Raw genomic sequence first — 13286 nt, forward strand, 5'->3', positions numbered from 1 at the left:
TCCGTGGCTCGATGACTCATTGCGAGCTCACAGAACAGGGCTCCGGGCAGCCGAGCGGAAATGGAGGAAAACTCGCCTCCCTGCGGACCTGGCATCATTTCACTCCCTCCTCTCTACATTTTCCTCCTCTGTCTCTGCTGCTAAAGCCACTTTCTACCACGCTAAATTCCAAGCATCTGCCTCTAACCCTAGGAAGCTCTTTGCCACCTTCTCCTCCCTCCTGAATCCTCCTCCCCCTCCCCCCTCCTCCCTCTCTGCAGATGACTTCGTCAACCATTTTGAAAAGAAGGTCGACGACATCCGATCCTCGTTTGCTAAGTCAAACGACACCGCTGGTTCTGCTCACACTGCCCTACCCTGTGCTCTGACCTCTTTCTCCCCTCTCTCTCCAGATGAAATCTCGCGTCTTGTGATGGCAGGCCGCCCAAAAACCTACCCGCTTGACCCTATCCCCTCCTCTCTTCTCCAGACCATTTCCGGAGACCTTCTCCCTTACCTCACCTCGCTCATCAACTCATCCCTGACCGCTGGCTACGTCCCTTCCGTCTTCAAGAGAGCGAGAGTTGCACCCCTTCTGAAAAAACCTACACTCGATCCCTCCGATGTCAACAATTACAGACCAGTATCCCTTCTTTCTTTTCTCTCCAAAACTCTTGAAGGTGCCGTCCTTGGCCAGCTCTCCCGCTATCTCTCTCTGAATGACCTTCTTGATCCAAATCAGTCAGGTTTCAAGACTAGTCATTCAACTGAGACTGCTCTCCTCTGTATCACGGAGGCGCTCCGCACTGCTAAAGCTAACTCTCTCTCCTCTGCTCTCATCCTTCTAGATCTATCGGCTGCCTTCGATACTGTGAACCATCAGATCCTCCTCTCCACCCTCTCCGAGTTGGGCATCTTCGGCGCGGCCCACGCTTGGATTGCGTCCTACCTGACAGGTCGCTCCTACCAGGTGGCGTGGCGAGAATCTGTCTCCTCACCACGCGCTCTCACCACTGGTGTCCCCCAGGGCTCTGTTCTTGGCCCTCTCCTATTCTCGCTATACACCAAGTCACTTGGCTCTGTCATAACCTCACATGGTCTCTCTTATCATTGCTATGCAGACGACACACAATTAATCTTCTCCTTTCCCCCTTCTGATGACCAGGTGGCGAATCGCATCTCTGCATGTCTGGCAGACATATCAGTGTGGATGACGGATCACCACCTCAAGCTGAACCTCGGCAAGACGGAGCTGCTCTTCCTCCCGGGGAAGGACTGCCTGTTCCATGATCTCGCCATCACGGTTGACAACTCCATTGTGTCCTCCTCCCAGAGCGCCAAGAACCTTGGCGTGATCCTGGACAACACCCTGTCGTTCTCAACCAACATCAAGGCGGTGGCCCGTTCCTGTAGGTTCATTCTCTACAACATCCGCAGAGTACGACCCTGCCTCACACAGGAAGCGGCGCAGGTCCTAATCCAGGCACTTGTCATCTCCCGTCTGGATTACTGCAACTCGCTGTTGGCTGGGCTCCCTGCCTGTGCCATTAAACCCCTTCAACTCATCCAGAACGCCGCAGCCCGTCTGGTGTTCAACCTTCCCAAGTTCTCTCACGTCACCCCGCTCCTCCGTTCTCTCCACTGGCTTCCAGTTGAAGCTCGCATCCGCTACAAGACCATGGTGCTTGCCTACGGAGCTGTGAGGGGAACGGCACCTCAGTACCTCCAGGCTCTGATCAGGCCCTACACCCAAACAAGGGCACTGCGTTCATCCACCTCTGGCCTGCTCGCCTCCCTACCACTGAGGAAGTACAGCTCCCGCTCAGCCCAGTCAAAACTGTTCGCTGCCCTGGCCCCCCCAATGGTGGAACAAACTCCCTCACGACGCCAGGACAGCGGAGTCAATCACCACCTTCCGGAGACACCTGAAACCCCACCTCTTTAAGGAATACCTAGGATAGGATAAGTAATCCCTCTCACCCCCCACCCCCTTAAGTTTTAGATGCACTATTGTAAAGTGACTGTTCCACTGGATGTCATAAGGTGAATGCACCAATTTGTAAGTCGCTCTGGATAAGAGCGTCTGCTAAATGACTTAAATGTAAATGTAAATGTAAATTTTTATCAGCATATTGAAAGCGCGACCCAAGATGGAAAAATTCTGGATCATTGTTACTCTAACTTCCACGACGCATACAAAGCCCTCCCTCGCCCTCCTTCGGCAAATATGACCACGACTGCATTTTGCTGCTCCCAGCCTATAGACAGAAACTAAAACAGGAAACACCCATGCTCAGCCCTCTCCTGTACTCCCTGTTCACCCATGACTGCGTGGCCATGCACGCCTCCAACTCAATCATCAAGTTTGCAGACGAAACGACAGTGGTATGCTTGATTACCAACAACGACTAGACGGCCTACAGGCAGGAGGTGAGGGCCCTCGGAGTGTGGTGTCAGGAAAATAACCTCACACTCAACGTCAACAAAACAAAGGAGATGATCGTGGACTTCAGGAAACAGCAGAGGGAACACCCCCCTATCCACATCGATGTGACAGTAGTGGAGAAGGTGGAAAGTTTTAAGTTCCTCGGCGTACACATCACAAACAAACTGAAATGGTCCACCCACACAGACAGCGTGGTAAAGAAGATGCAACAGCGCCTCTTCAACCTCAGGAGGATAAAGAAATTTGGCTAGTCACCGAAACTGACAAACTTTTACAGATACACAATAGAGAGCACCCTGTCGGGCTGTATCACCGCCTGGTACGGCAACTGCTCCGCCCACAACCACAAGGCTCTCCAGAGGGTTGTGAGGTCTGTACAACGCATCACCGGGGGCAAACTACCTGCCCTCCAGGACACCTACACCACCCGATGTCACAGGAAGTCCAAAAAGATCATCAAGGACAACAACCACCCGAGCCACTGCCTGTTCACCCCGCTATCATCCAGAAGGGGAGGTCAGTACAGGTGCATCAAAGCAGGGACTGAGAGACTGAAAAACAGCTTCTATCTCAAGGCGATCACTAACATTGAGTGGCTGCTGCCAACATACTGACTCAAATCTCTAGCCACTTTAATAATTAAAAATTGGATGTAATAAATGTATCACTAGTCACTTTAAACAATGCCACGTTTATATAATGTTTAGATAACCTACATTACTCATCTTGACTCTATAACATCTACTGCATCTTGCCTATGCCGTTTCGGCCATCGCTCATCCATATATTTATATGTACATATTCTTATTCATTCCTTTACACTTGTGTGTATAAGGTAGTTGTTGTGAAATTAGTAGATTACTTGTTAGATATTACTGCATGGTCGGAACTAGAAGAACAAGCATTTCGCTACACTCGCATTAACATCTGCTAACCATTTATATGAGACCAATAAAATATGATTTGGTTTGATTTAGTTGTACAGTATTCAAAGAAGGAGAGTAACATTGGTTGTCTGTGTGGAGGCAGGGTGGTAGGACAGCATCACCTAGTTGAGTTGAGATAGCTCAATGAACGTTAGAGTTGAAAGACATGCTATCTGCTGAGGCACTTTGTAAAGGGGAGACACGGGCTTGTGCTGTGTAGAGGGGGAAGTGGGCCTGATATTACCCTCCCTCTTTCCGTCTCCCCCATTTCTGTCTCTGTATCACGATCCCCCCACCCATCTCCCTCTATCTCATTTCTTCCTCTCCCCAGCCGCAGTTGTGTGAAGGGTTATTCTCCTCACTCTCTTTTCTAACTTCACTCCCTCCCCTTCTTCCCCCTGCCAGCCAGTGTGTGTGTGCTGTAGCAGGTGTGTGTTGAGGAGAGCCAGGGCTCAATTATGTCCAGCGCCCCGCGGTCGGCTCACTTGGCCAGGGGTGCCACAGCAGGGAGGGTGCAGAGTGATCCCTAGCCTGTTATCGTGATATGGGGGATGGTGTGGGCAGGGGTGTATGCATATCCACACACACACACACACACACTTGTACAACTAACCTTGTGGGGACACCCAATTCAGTCCCATTCAAAATCCTATATTCCCTAACCCCTAACACTAAACCTAACCCTAACCCGTACTCTTACCCTAACCTTAACCCAAAAACCTAACCTTTAACCCTAACACTAACCCTAAAACTGACCCTCCTAACCCTTATTGTAATTCTAACCCTAACACTAATTCAAACGTTAACCCTACAAAAAAACTAGAAATAGCATTTGACCTCACGGAGACTAATAAAATGTCCCCAGTTAGTCACATTTTTGTTTTTGTTTGTTTACTATTCTTGTGGAGAATAGTTAAACACATCCACAAACAATACTGCCACAAACATGAACCAACACACAATTACTACACACGCATTAACACAAATACACGAGCGTGCACGCAAGACACATGGATGAAATCAAAACTCAGACACACATTAGTTAACACAGAATTAACAAACACACATGCACACACAAAATGCTATATTCCCCAATAACTCCACGATGTTCCATTATCTTTATGAGAGGAAGAAGGAAACTTGAAAATTGCCTTAAGAGCAAGCAACAGGCAACATTATTAAGCCTGGTTCCTCTAGGTTTCTTTCTAGGTTCTGGCCTTTCTAGGGAGTTTTTCCTAGCCACCGTACTTCTACACCTGCATTGCTTGCTGTTTGGGGTTTTAGGCTGGGTTTCTGTACAGCACTTTGTGACATCAGCTGAAGGTAAATACATTTGATTGATTGAACAAGGCAAGAATTAGACTGCCGATCGGAAGAGCATTCGTTAGAGCCCCCTATTAGATTAAAGCCTTGGATTTGGTTAAAGTGGAGGCAGGGGCTGAAGTCTTAGGTAGCAGGGAGGCCCAGTGTCAGTGAGTAGGAACAAAAATCAAGCCCCTTTCCTCTGTCTCTAAAGTTGGAGTTGGATATTACTGGCTGAGGGGATTTTTACAGCTCCACATGTCTGCGGTGTGGTGTGTGTATCAATGAGTCTTTTTCAGTGTGTGCGTGTATGTCTCGGTGGTGAGTCTGGTGTTCTAAATAGGGGATGGGACAGTTTTTTAAATAGTGAAGATGGAAGACCAGCACACAACCCTAAACTAACTACGCACACAGATAGCCGTACACACAAACAAACACTCCAAGCCCCCCCCCACACACACACACACACAAAACACAGTCAGTGGCTGAGGAGGCAGATTATTTGGACGGGTGGTTGGTGCCAGAAGCGGAAACAAACACGTGTAATTTTAGAAAGCTATCATCTCCTCAGCCTGGCTGCATTCTGGCTGGAGCGGCCAACACTGCAGTCTGCATCCCAGAGGCCTGCAGCTCCCTACTACTAGACATCAGAGAGTGACATGGCAGTGAGTAAGTGTGTGTGTGTGTGTGGTTATTCAGCAGACAGTTTGGGGTACAGTTCAGAGTTATAGCCGACTCAGGGGTCATATGCAAACTCAGTGTACACAGAACGCATAGAGAAGGACAGACTCTAGTATGCTCACAAACTTACAGTGCACACATACTAATGCATGCACACATACAGCTTGGCTGCAGGCCTCTGGGATGCAGACTGCAGTGTTGGCCGCTCCAGCCAGAATGCAGCCAGGCTGAGGAGATGATAGCTTTCTAAAATTACACGTGTTTGTTTCCGCTTCTGGCACCAACCACCCGTCCAAATAATCTGCCTCCTCAGCCACTGACTGTGTTTGTGTGTGTGTGTGTGTGTGGGGGGGGGCTTGGAGTGTTTGTTTGTGTGTACGGCTATCTGTGTGCGTAGTTAGTTTAGGGTTGTGTGCTGGTCTTCCATCTTCACTATTTAAAAAACTGTCCCATCCCCTATTTAGAACACCAGACTCACCACCGAGACATACACGCACACACTGAAAAAGACTCATTGATACACACACCACACCGCAGACATGTGGAGCTGTAAAAATCCCCTCAGCCAGTAATATCCAACTCCAACTTTAGAGACAGAGGAAAGGGGCTTGATTTTTGTCAGCCAAGCTGTATGTGTGCATGCATTAGTATGTGTGCACTGTAAGTTTGTGAGCATACTAGAGTCTGTCCTTCTCTATGCGTTCTGTGTACACTGAGTGTACAACACATTAAGAACACATGCTCTTTCCAAGACATAGAATGACCAGGTGAATCCATGTGAAAGCGATGATCCCTTATTGATGTCACTTTTAAATCTGTTTCAATCAGTGTAGATGAAGGGGAGGAGAGGGGTTAAATAAGGATGTTTAAGCATTGAGACAATTGAGACATGGATTGTGTATGTGTGCCCTTTAAAATATTTAAGTGTCTCTAACATGGTATCCTCTGACACCGCCTGGTATATAGGTCCTGGATGGCAAGAAGCTTGGCCCCAGTGATGTATTGGGCCGTATGTACTACCCTCTGTAACACATTACGGTCGGATGTCGAGCAGCTACCATACCAGGTGGTGATGCAACCGGTCAGGATGCCCTGGATGGAGCAGTTGTAGAACTTTTTGAGGATCCCATTGCCAAATCCTTTTAGTCTCCTGAGGAGGAAATGGCATTGTCAAGCCCTCATCACTAGTGTCTTGGTGTGTTTGGACCATGATAGTTTGTTGGTGATGTGGACACCAAGGAACTTGAAACTCTCGACCCCCTCCACTATAGCCCCGGCGATGTGAATGCGGGCATATCCGGCTCTCTTTTTCCTGTAGTACACAATCAGCTCCTTTGTCTTGCTCACATTTAGTTGTTGTCCTGGCAACCCTGGTGGGGTGCTCTCATCTTATCTACCAACATACACAGGGCTCTAACTCCTCTAGCTCCACAATGAAATAGGGTGCAGGCCAGGCAGCAGGCTGTTAGCCAGCCTGCCACTAGCACAGTCAGTGTAGTCAGCTCAGCTATCCCCATTGAGACCGTGTCTGTGCCTCGACCTAGGATAGGCAAAACTAAACATGGCGGTGTTCGCCTTAGAAATCTCACTAGGATAAAGACCTCCTCCATTCCTGCCATTATTGAAAGAGATTGTGATACCTCACATCTCAAAATAGGGCTACTTAATGTTAGATCCCTCACTTCAAAGGCAGTTATAGTCAATGAACTAATCACTGATCATGATCTTCATGTGATTGGCCTGACTGAAACATGGCTTAAGCCTGATGAATTTATTGTGTTAAATGAGGCCTCACCTCCTGGTTACACTAGTGAACATATCCCGCGTGCATCCCGCAAAGGCGGAGGTGTTGCTAATTTTTACGATAGCGAATTTCAATTTACAAAAAAAAAAAGACGTTTTCGTCTTTTGAGCTTCGAGTCATGAAACGTATGCCGCCTACTCAAACACTTTTTATAGCTACTGTTACAGGCCTCCAGAAAATTGTAATATTCACATGGAAAAGTCCACAGACCCACTCCAAAGGCTTTTGGAGCCATCATCGACTAATTGGGTTTGGTCCAACATGTCTCTGGACCTACTCACTGTCACAGTCATACTCTGGACCTAGTTTTGTCCCATGGAATAAATGTTGTGGATCTTAATGTTTTTCCTCATAATCCTGGACTATCGGACCACCATTTTATTACATTTGTAATCGCAACAAATAATCTGCTCAGACCCCAACCAAGGAGCATCAAAAGTTGTGCTATAAATTCTCAGACAACCCAAAGATTCCTTGATGCCCTTCCAGACTCCCTCTGCCTACCCAAGGACGTCAGAGAACAAAAATCAGTTAACCACCTAACTGAGGAATTCAATTTAACCTTGCGCAATACCCTAGATGCAGTTGCACCCCTAAAAACCAAAAACATTTGTCATAATAAACTAGCTCCCTGGTATATAGAAAATACCCGAGCTCTGAAGCAAGCTTCCAGAAAATTGCAACGGAAATGGCGCCACACCAAACTGGAAGTCTTCCAACTAGCTTGGAAAGACGGTGCAGTAATGAAGAGCCTTCACTGCTGCTTGATCATCCTATTTTTCCAATTGAGGAAAATTAGAACAATTCGAAATGTATTTTTGATACTGTCGCAAAGCTAACTGAAAAGCAGCATTCCCCAAGAGAGGATGGAGTTCACTTCAGCAGTAATAAATTCATTAACTTCTTTGAGGAAAAGATCATGATCATTAGAAAGCAAATTACGGTCTCCTCTTTAAATCTGCGTATTCCTCCAAAGCTCAGTTGTCCTGAGTCTGCACAACTCTGCCAGGACCTAGGATCAAGAGAGGCGCTCAAGTGTTTTAGTACTATTTCTCTTGACACAATGATGAAAATAATCATGACCTCTAAACCTTCAAGCTGCATACTGGACCCTATTCCAACTAAACTACTGAAAGAGCTGCTTCCTGTGCTTGGTTTAGAGGTCATGATTATTTTCATCATTGTCAAGAGATATAGTACTAAAACACTCAAACATAATAAACGGCTCTCTATCCACTAGATGTGTACCAAACTCACTAAAAGTGGCAGTAATAAAGCCTCTCTTGAAAAAGCCAAACCTTGACCCAGAAACTATAACAAACTATCGGCTTATATCGAATCTTCCATTCCTCTCAAAGATTTTAGAAAAAGCTGTTGCACAGCAACTCACTGCCTTCCTGAAGACAAAACAATGTATATGAAATGCTTCAGTCTGGTTTTAGACCCATCATAGCACTGAGACTGCACTTGTGAATGTAGTAAATGACCTTTTAATGGTGTCAGACCGAGAGACCGAGGCTCTGAATCTGTTCTCGTGCTCCTAGACCTTTGTGCTGCTTTTGATACCATCGATCACCATATTCTTTTGGAGAGATTGGAAACCCAAATTGGTCTACACGGACAAGTTCTGGCCAAATTGGTTTAAAAATCAGAAACTTTCTGTCTAAAAATTATGCAGAAAAATTAATCCATGCTTTTGTTACTTCTAGGTTAGACTACTGCAATGATCTACTCTCCGGCTACCCGGATAAAGCACTAAATACACTTCAGTTAGTGCTAACTACGGCTGCTAAAATCCTGACTAGACCCAAAAAATGTGATCCTTTACTCCAGTGCTAGCCTCCCTACTTTTAAAAAATTTATTTCACCTTTATTTAACCAGGTAGGCTAGTTGAGAACAGGTTCTCATTTGCAACTGCGACCTGGCCAAGATAAAGCATAGCAGTGTGAACAGACAACACAGAGTTACACATGGAGTAAACAATTAACAAGTCAATAACACAGTAGAGAAAAAAGGGGAGTCTATATACAATGTGTGCAAAAGGCATGAGGAGGTAAGTGAATAATTACAATATTGCAGATTAACACTGGAGTGATAAATGATCAGTACAGGTAGAGATATTGGTGTGCAAAAGAGCAGAAAAGTAAATAAATAAAAACTGTGGGGATGAGGTAGGTGAAAATGGGTGGGCTATTTACCAATAGATTATGTACAGCTGCAGCGATCTGTTAGCTGCTCAGATAGCTGATGTTTGAAGTTGGTGAGGGAGATAAAAGTCTCCAACTGCAATTCGTTCCAGTCACAGGCAGCAGAGTACTGGAACGAAAGGCGGCCGAATGAGGTGTTGGCTTTAGGGATGATCAATGAGATACACCTGCTGGAGCGCGTGCTACGGATGGGTGTTGCCACCGTGACCAGTGAGCTGAGATAAGGCGGAGCTTTGCCTAGCATGGCCTTGTAGATGACCTGGAGCCAGTGGGTCTGGCGACGAATATGTCTTACTGTTGAGGCAAGGGCTGATTTCAAGGTTTTACTGCTAACCTACAAAGCATTACATGGGCTTGCTCCTACCTATCTTTCCGATTTGGTCCTGCCGTGAATACCTATACGTACGCTACGGTCACAAGACGCAGGCCTCCTAATTGTCCCTAGAATTTCTAAGAAAACAGCCGGAGGCAGGGCTTTCTCCTATAGAGCTAACTTTTTATGGAATGGTCTGCCTACCCATGTGAGAGACGCAGACTCGGTCTCAACCTTTAAGTGTTTAATGAAGACTCATCTCTTCAGTGGGTCATATGATTGAGTGTAGTCTGGCCCAGGAGTGTGAAGTTGAACGGAAAGGCTCTGGAGCAATGAACCGCCCTTGCTGTCTCTGCCTGGCCGGTTCCCCTCTCTCCACAGTGACTCAGCCCCTATTACAGGGGCTGAGTCACTGGCTTACTGGGGTGCATCACTTGAGTGGGTTGAGTCACTGACGTGATCTTCCTGTCTGGGTTGGCGCCCGCCCCCGGCCCCCCTTGGGTTGTGCTGTGGCGAAGATCTTTGTGGGCTATACTCAGCCTTGTCTCAGGATGGTAAGTTGGTGGTTGAAGATATCCCTCTAGTGGTGTGGGGGCTGTCCTTTGGCAAAGTGGGTGGAGTTATATCCTACCTGTTTGGCCCTGTCCGGGGGTATCATCAGATGGGGCCACAGTGTCTCCTGACCCTTCCCGTCTCAGCCTCCAGTATTTATGCTGCAGTAGTTTATGTATCGGGGAGCTAGGGTCAGTCAGTTATATCTGGAGAACTCCTGTCTTATCCGGTGTCCTGTGTGAATTTAAGTATGCTCTCTCTAATTCTCTCTTTCTCTCTCTCGGAGGACCTGAGCCCTAGGACCATGCCTCAGACTACCTGGCATGATGACTCCTTGCTGTCCCCAGTCCACCTGGCCGTGCTGCTGCTCCAGTTTCAACTGTGTTGCCTGCGGCTATGGAACCCTGACCTCTTCACCAGATGTGCTACCTGTCCCAGACCTGCTGTTTTCAACTCTCTAGAGACAGCAGGAGCGGTAGAGATACTCTTAATGATCGGCTATGAAAAGCCAACTGACATTTACTCCTGAGGTGCTGACTTGATGCACCCTCGACAACTACTGTGATTGTTATTATTTGACCATGCTGGTCATTTATGAACATTTGAACATCTTGGCCATGTTCTGTTATAATCTCCACCCAGCACAGCCAGAAGCGGACTGGCCACCCCTCATAGCCTGGTTCCTCTCTAGGTTTCGTCCTAGGTTTTGGCCTTTCTAGGGAGTTTTTCCTAGCCACCGTGCTTCTACACCTATATTGCTTGCTGTTTGGGGTTTTAGGCTGGGTTTCTGTACAGCACTTTGAGATATCAGCTGATGTAAGAAGGGCTATATAAATGAGTGGGATTTGAACACACTGCCAGGTCTCCGATCTCCTCCGTATAGGCTGTCTAATCGTTGTCGGTGATCAGGCCTACCATTGTCGTGTCGTCAGAAAACTTAATGGTGGTGTTGGCGTCGTGCTTGGCCACGCATTCGTGGGTGAACAGGGAGTACAGGAGGGGACTAAGGGCCCCCCCATGTTGAGGATCAGTGTGACACTTTAAAGACACTTTGTTGGTGTTTCCTTTATTTTGGCAGTTACCTGTACACGTGCGCGCTCACACAAATGAATCAGACATCTAACCTCCCCATACAACTCCATTGTATACATTTACATTTACATTTAAGTCATTTAGCAGACGCTCTTATCCAGAGCGACTTACAAATTGGATACACAACTGCTCAGCTCAATTGAACTCCGTATGTAAAACCAAGCTATGGGAACAGTGAATTCAGACCAAAGATAACACGTCCTATTGTCCACAAGGAACAGATATTGACAATGTGCGAGAGGATGGATCAAGACACAGTATGAGCAAACGAACATATACACACGGTCACATGTTAATATGTTAGGGTCATTGTGCATGAACGAGACAGATAGTTTGTACTGTAGAGTCAGTGTACTGTATGTATTATATTCGTATGTATGCGTTTGTGTACTGTACCTTGCTCATCCAGGACTTCCGCTTGCACATGGCTTTCCTCCTCTTGACCGCCTCCCACAGCCGTCTCTGCCCTGTAGCGACACCCATGACAGAGAGGGGGAAGGAGCGAGAAGGATAATGTCACTGACTATGTAGACCAAGAATCAGAAACTACTTCTCCCAAACTACAGTGATATCACTATGGCATGTGATAGTGATAGTCATATTCAATGCATCATCATTCATAAATGTATGGGAAGCAGAGTGTTCTAAATCAAACATTGAGTTGCTTACATAACAATCAGTGTTATGCTAATGCTAAACTCTCTGGACCTGTTCATATGTGAATATCCTATTCTATGCTGAACAAAAATATAAACGCAACAGGTCAAGTGTTGGTCCCATGTTTCATGAGCTGAAATAAAAGATCCCAGAAATGTTAAAGTAACAGATCCTAGAAAACGCTAATTTCTCTCATATTGTGTCTACAAATTTGTTTACATTCCTGCTAGTGAGCATTTATCCTTTGCCAAGATAATCTATCCACCTGACAGGTGTGCCATATCAAGAAGCTGATTAAACAGCATGATCATTACCCAGGTGCAATATGTGCTAGGGCCAATAAAAGGCAACTCTAAAATGTGCAGTTTTGTCACAACACAATGCCACAGATGTCTCAAGTTTTGAGGGAGCGTGCAATTGGCATGCTGACTGTAAGAATGCCCACCAGAGTTGTTGCCAGAGAATGTAAAGTTAATTTCTCTACCATAAGCCGCCTCCAATCATTTTAGAGAATTTGGCAGTAAGTCCAGCCTGCCTCACAACCGCAGACCATGTTTTACCACACCAGCCCAGGACCTCCACATCCAGCATCTTCACCTGCGGGATGATCTGAAACCAGCCACCCAGACAGCTGATGAAACTGAGGAGTATTTCTGTCTGTAATAAAACACTTTTGTGGGGGAAAACGGATTGGCTGGACCTGGCTCCCAAGTGGGTGGACCTATTACTGTGCCCCTGCCCATTCATGTGAAATCCATAAATCTGGGCCTACTGAATCAATTTTTATTGACTGATTTCCTTATATGAACTGTATCTTAGTAAAACAGGTAAAATTGTTGCATGTTGCGTTTATACTGGAAAGCAACTGGCAATGCAAGTTTTTGCTCCAATCCTGTTGTGCTGTAACTCAGCTAATCAAGGTCCTGGTCCGCTAATTAGTAGTATCAGGCAAGATTAGGGTTGTCGCAAAAGCTTCCAGAAGGGGTAACCCTCTCGGAGGAGAGTTGGGCACCATTGCTGTACTTGATACGTAAGAAAAGCATCCCCTGTTCTGCACTGTTCTGTACTGTTCAGTCCCTCCAGGATTCTGCTAGATTTAGATGTAGCACTTCTGACATTTTGATTGCAATTTGAGATGATTTTCTTCAAGTGATAGAGGAATTAAACTCCTATATGTTTATTACCCAATTCAATTAATACACTCAGCCCATTTCTAAGGATTTGTAAGATACTTATTTGCATAAAATGGGCGGAGACCAGTCTCAAAATCAAGCAATTGTGTTTATTCTCAAGGGTACTGAACATGATATAATTTACAACAGGTTA

The 13286-nt window shown here is 46.3% G+C and overlaps 1 protein-coding gene across 1 annotated transcript in view; it reads right to left on the bottom strand.

Moving 5' to 3' along the window:
- LOC124009211 (activated CDC42 kinase 1-like) overlaps positions 1–13286 on the bottom strand; it is an 85229-nt gene that overhangs the window by 39345 nt on the left and 32598 nt on the right. The window contains 1 exon segment of the mRNA XM_046320773.1: positions 11700–11770. Coding sequence (XP_046176729.1) covers positions 11700–11770 — 71 coding nt within the window.

The sequence above is a fragment of the Oncorhynchus gorbuscha genome, linkage group LG22 (assembly GCF_021184085.1).
Source record: "Oncorhynchus gorbuscha isolate QuinsamMale2020 ecotype Even-year linkage group LG22, OgorEven_v1.0, whole genome shotgun sequence".
NCBI lineage: Eukaryota > Metazoa > Chordata > Actinopteri > Salmoniformes > Salmonidae > Oncorhynchus > Oncorhynchus gorbuscha.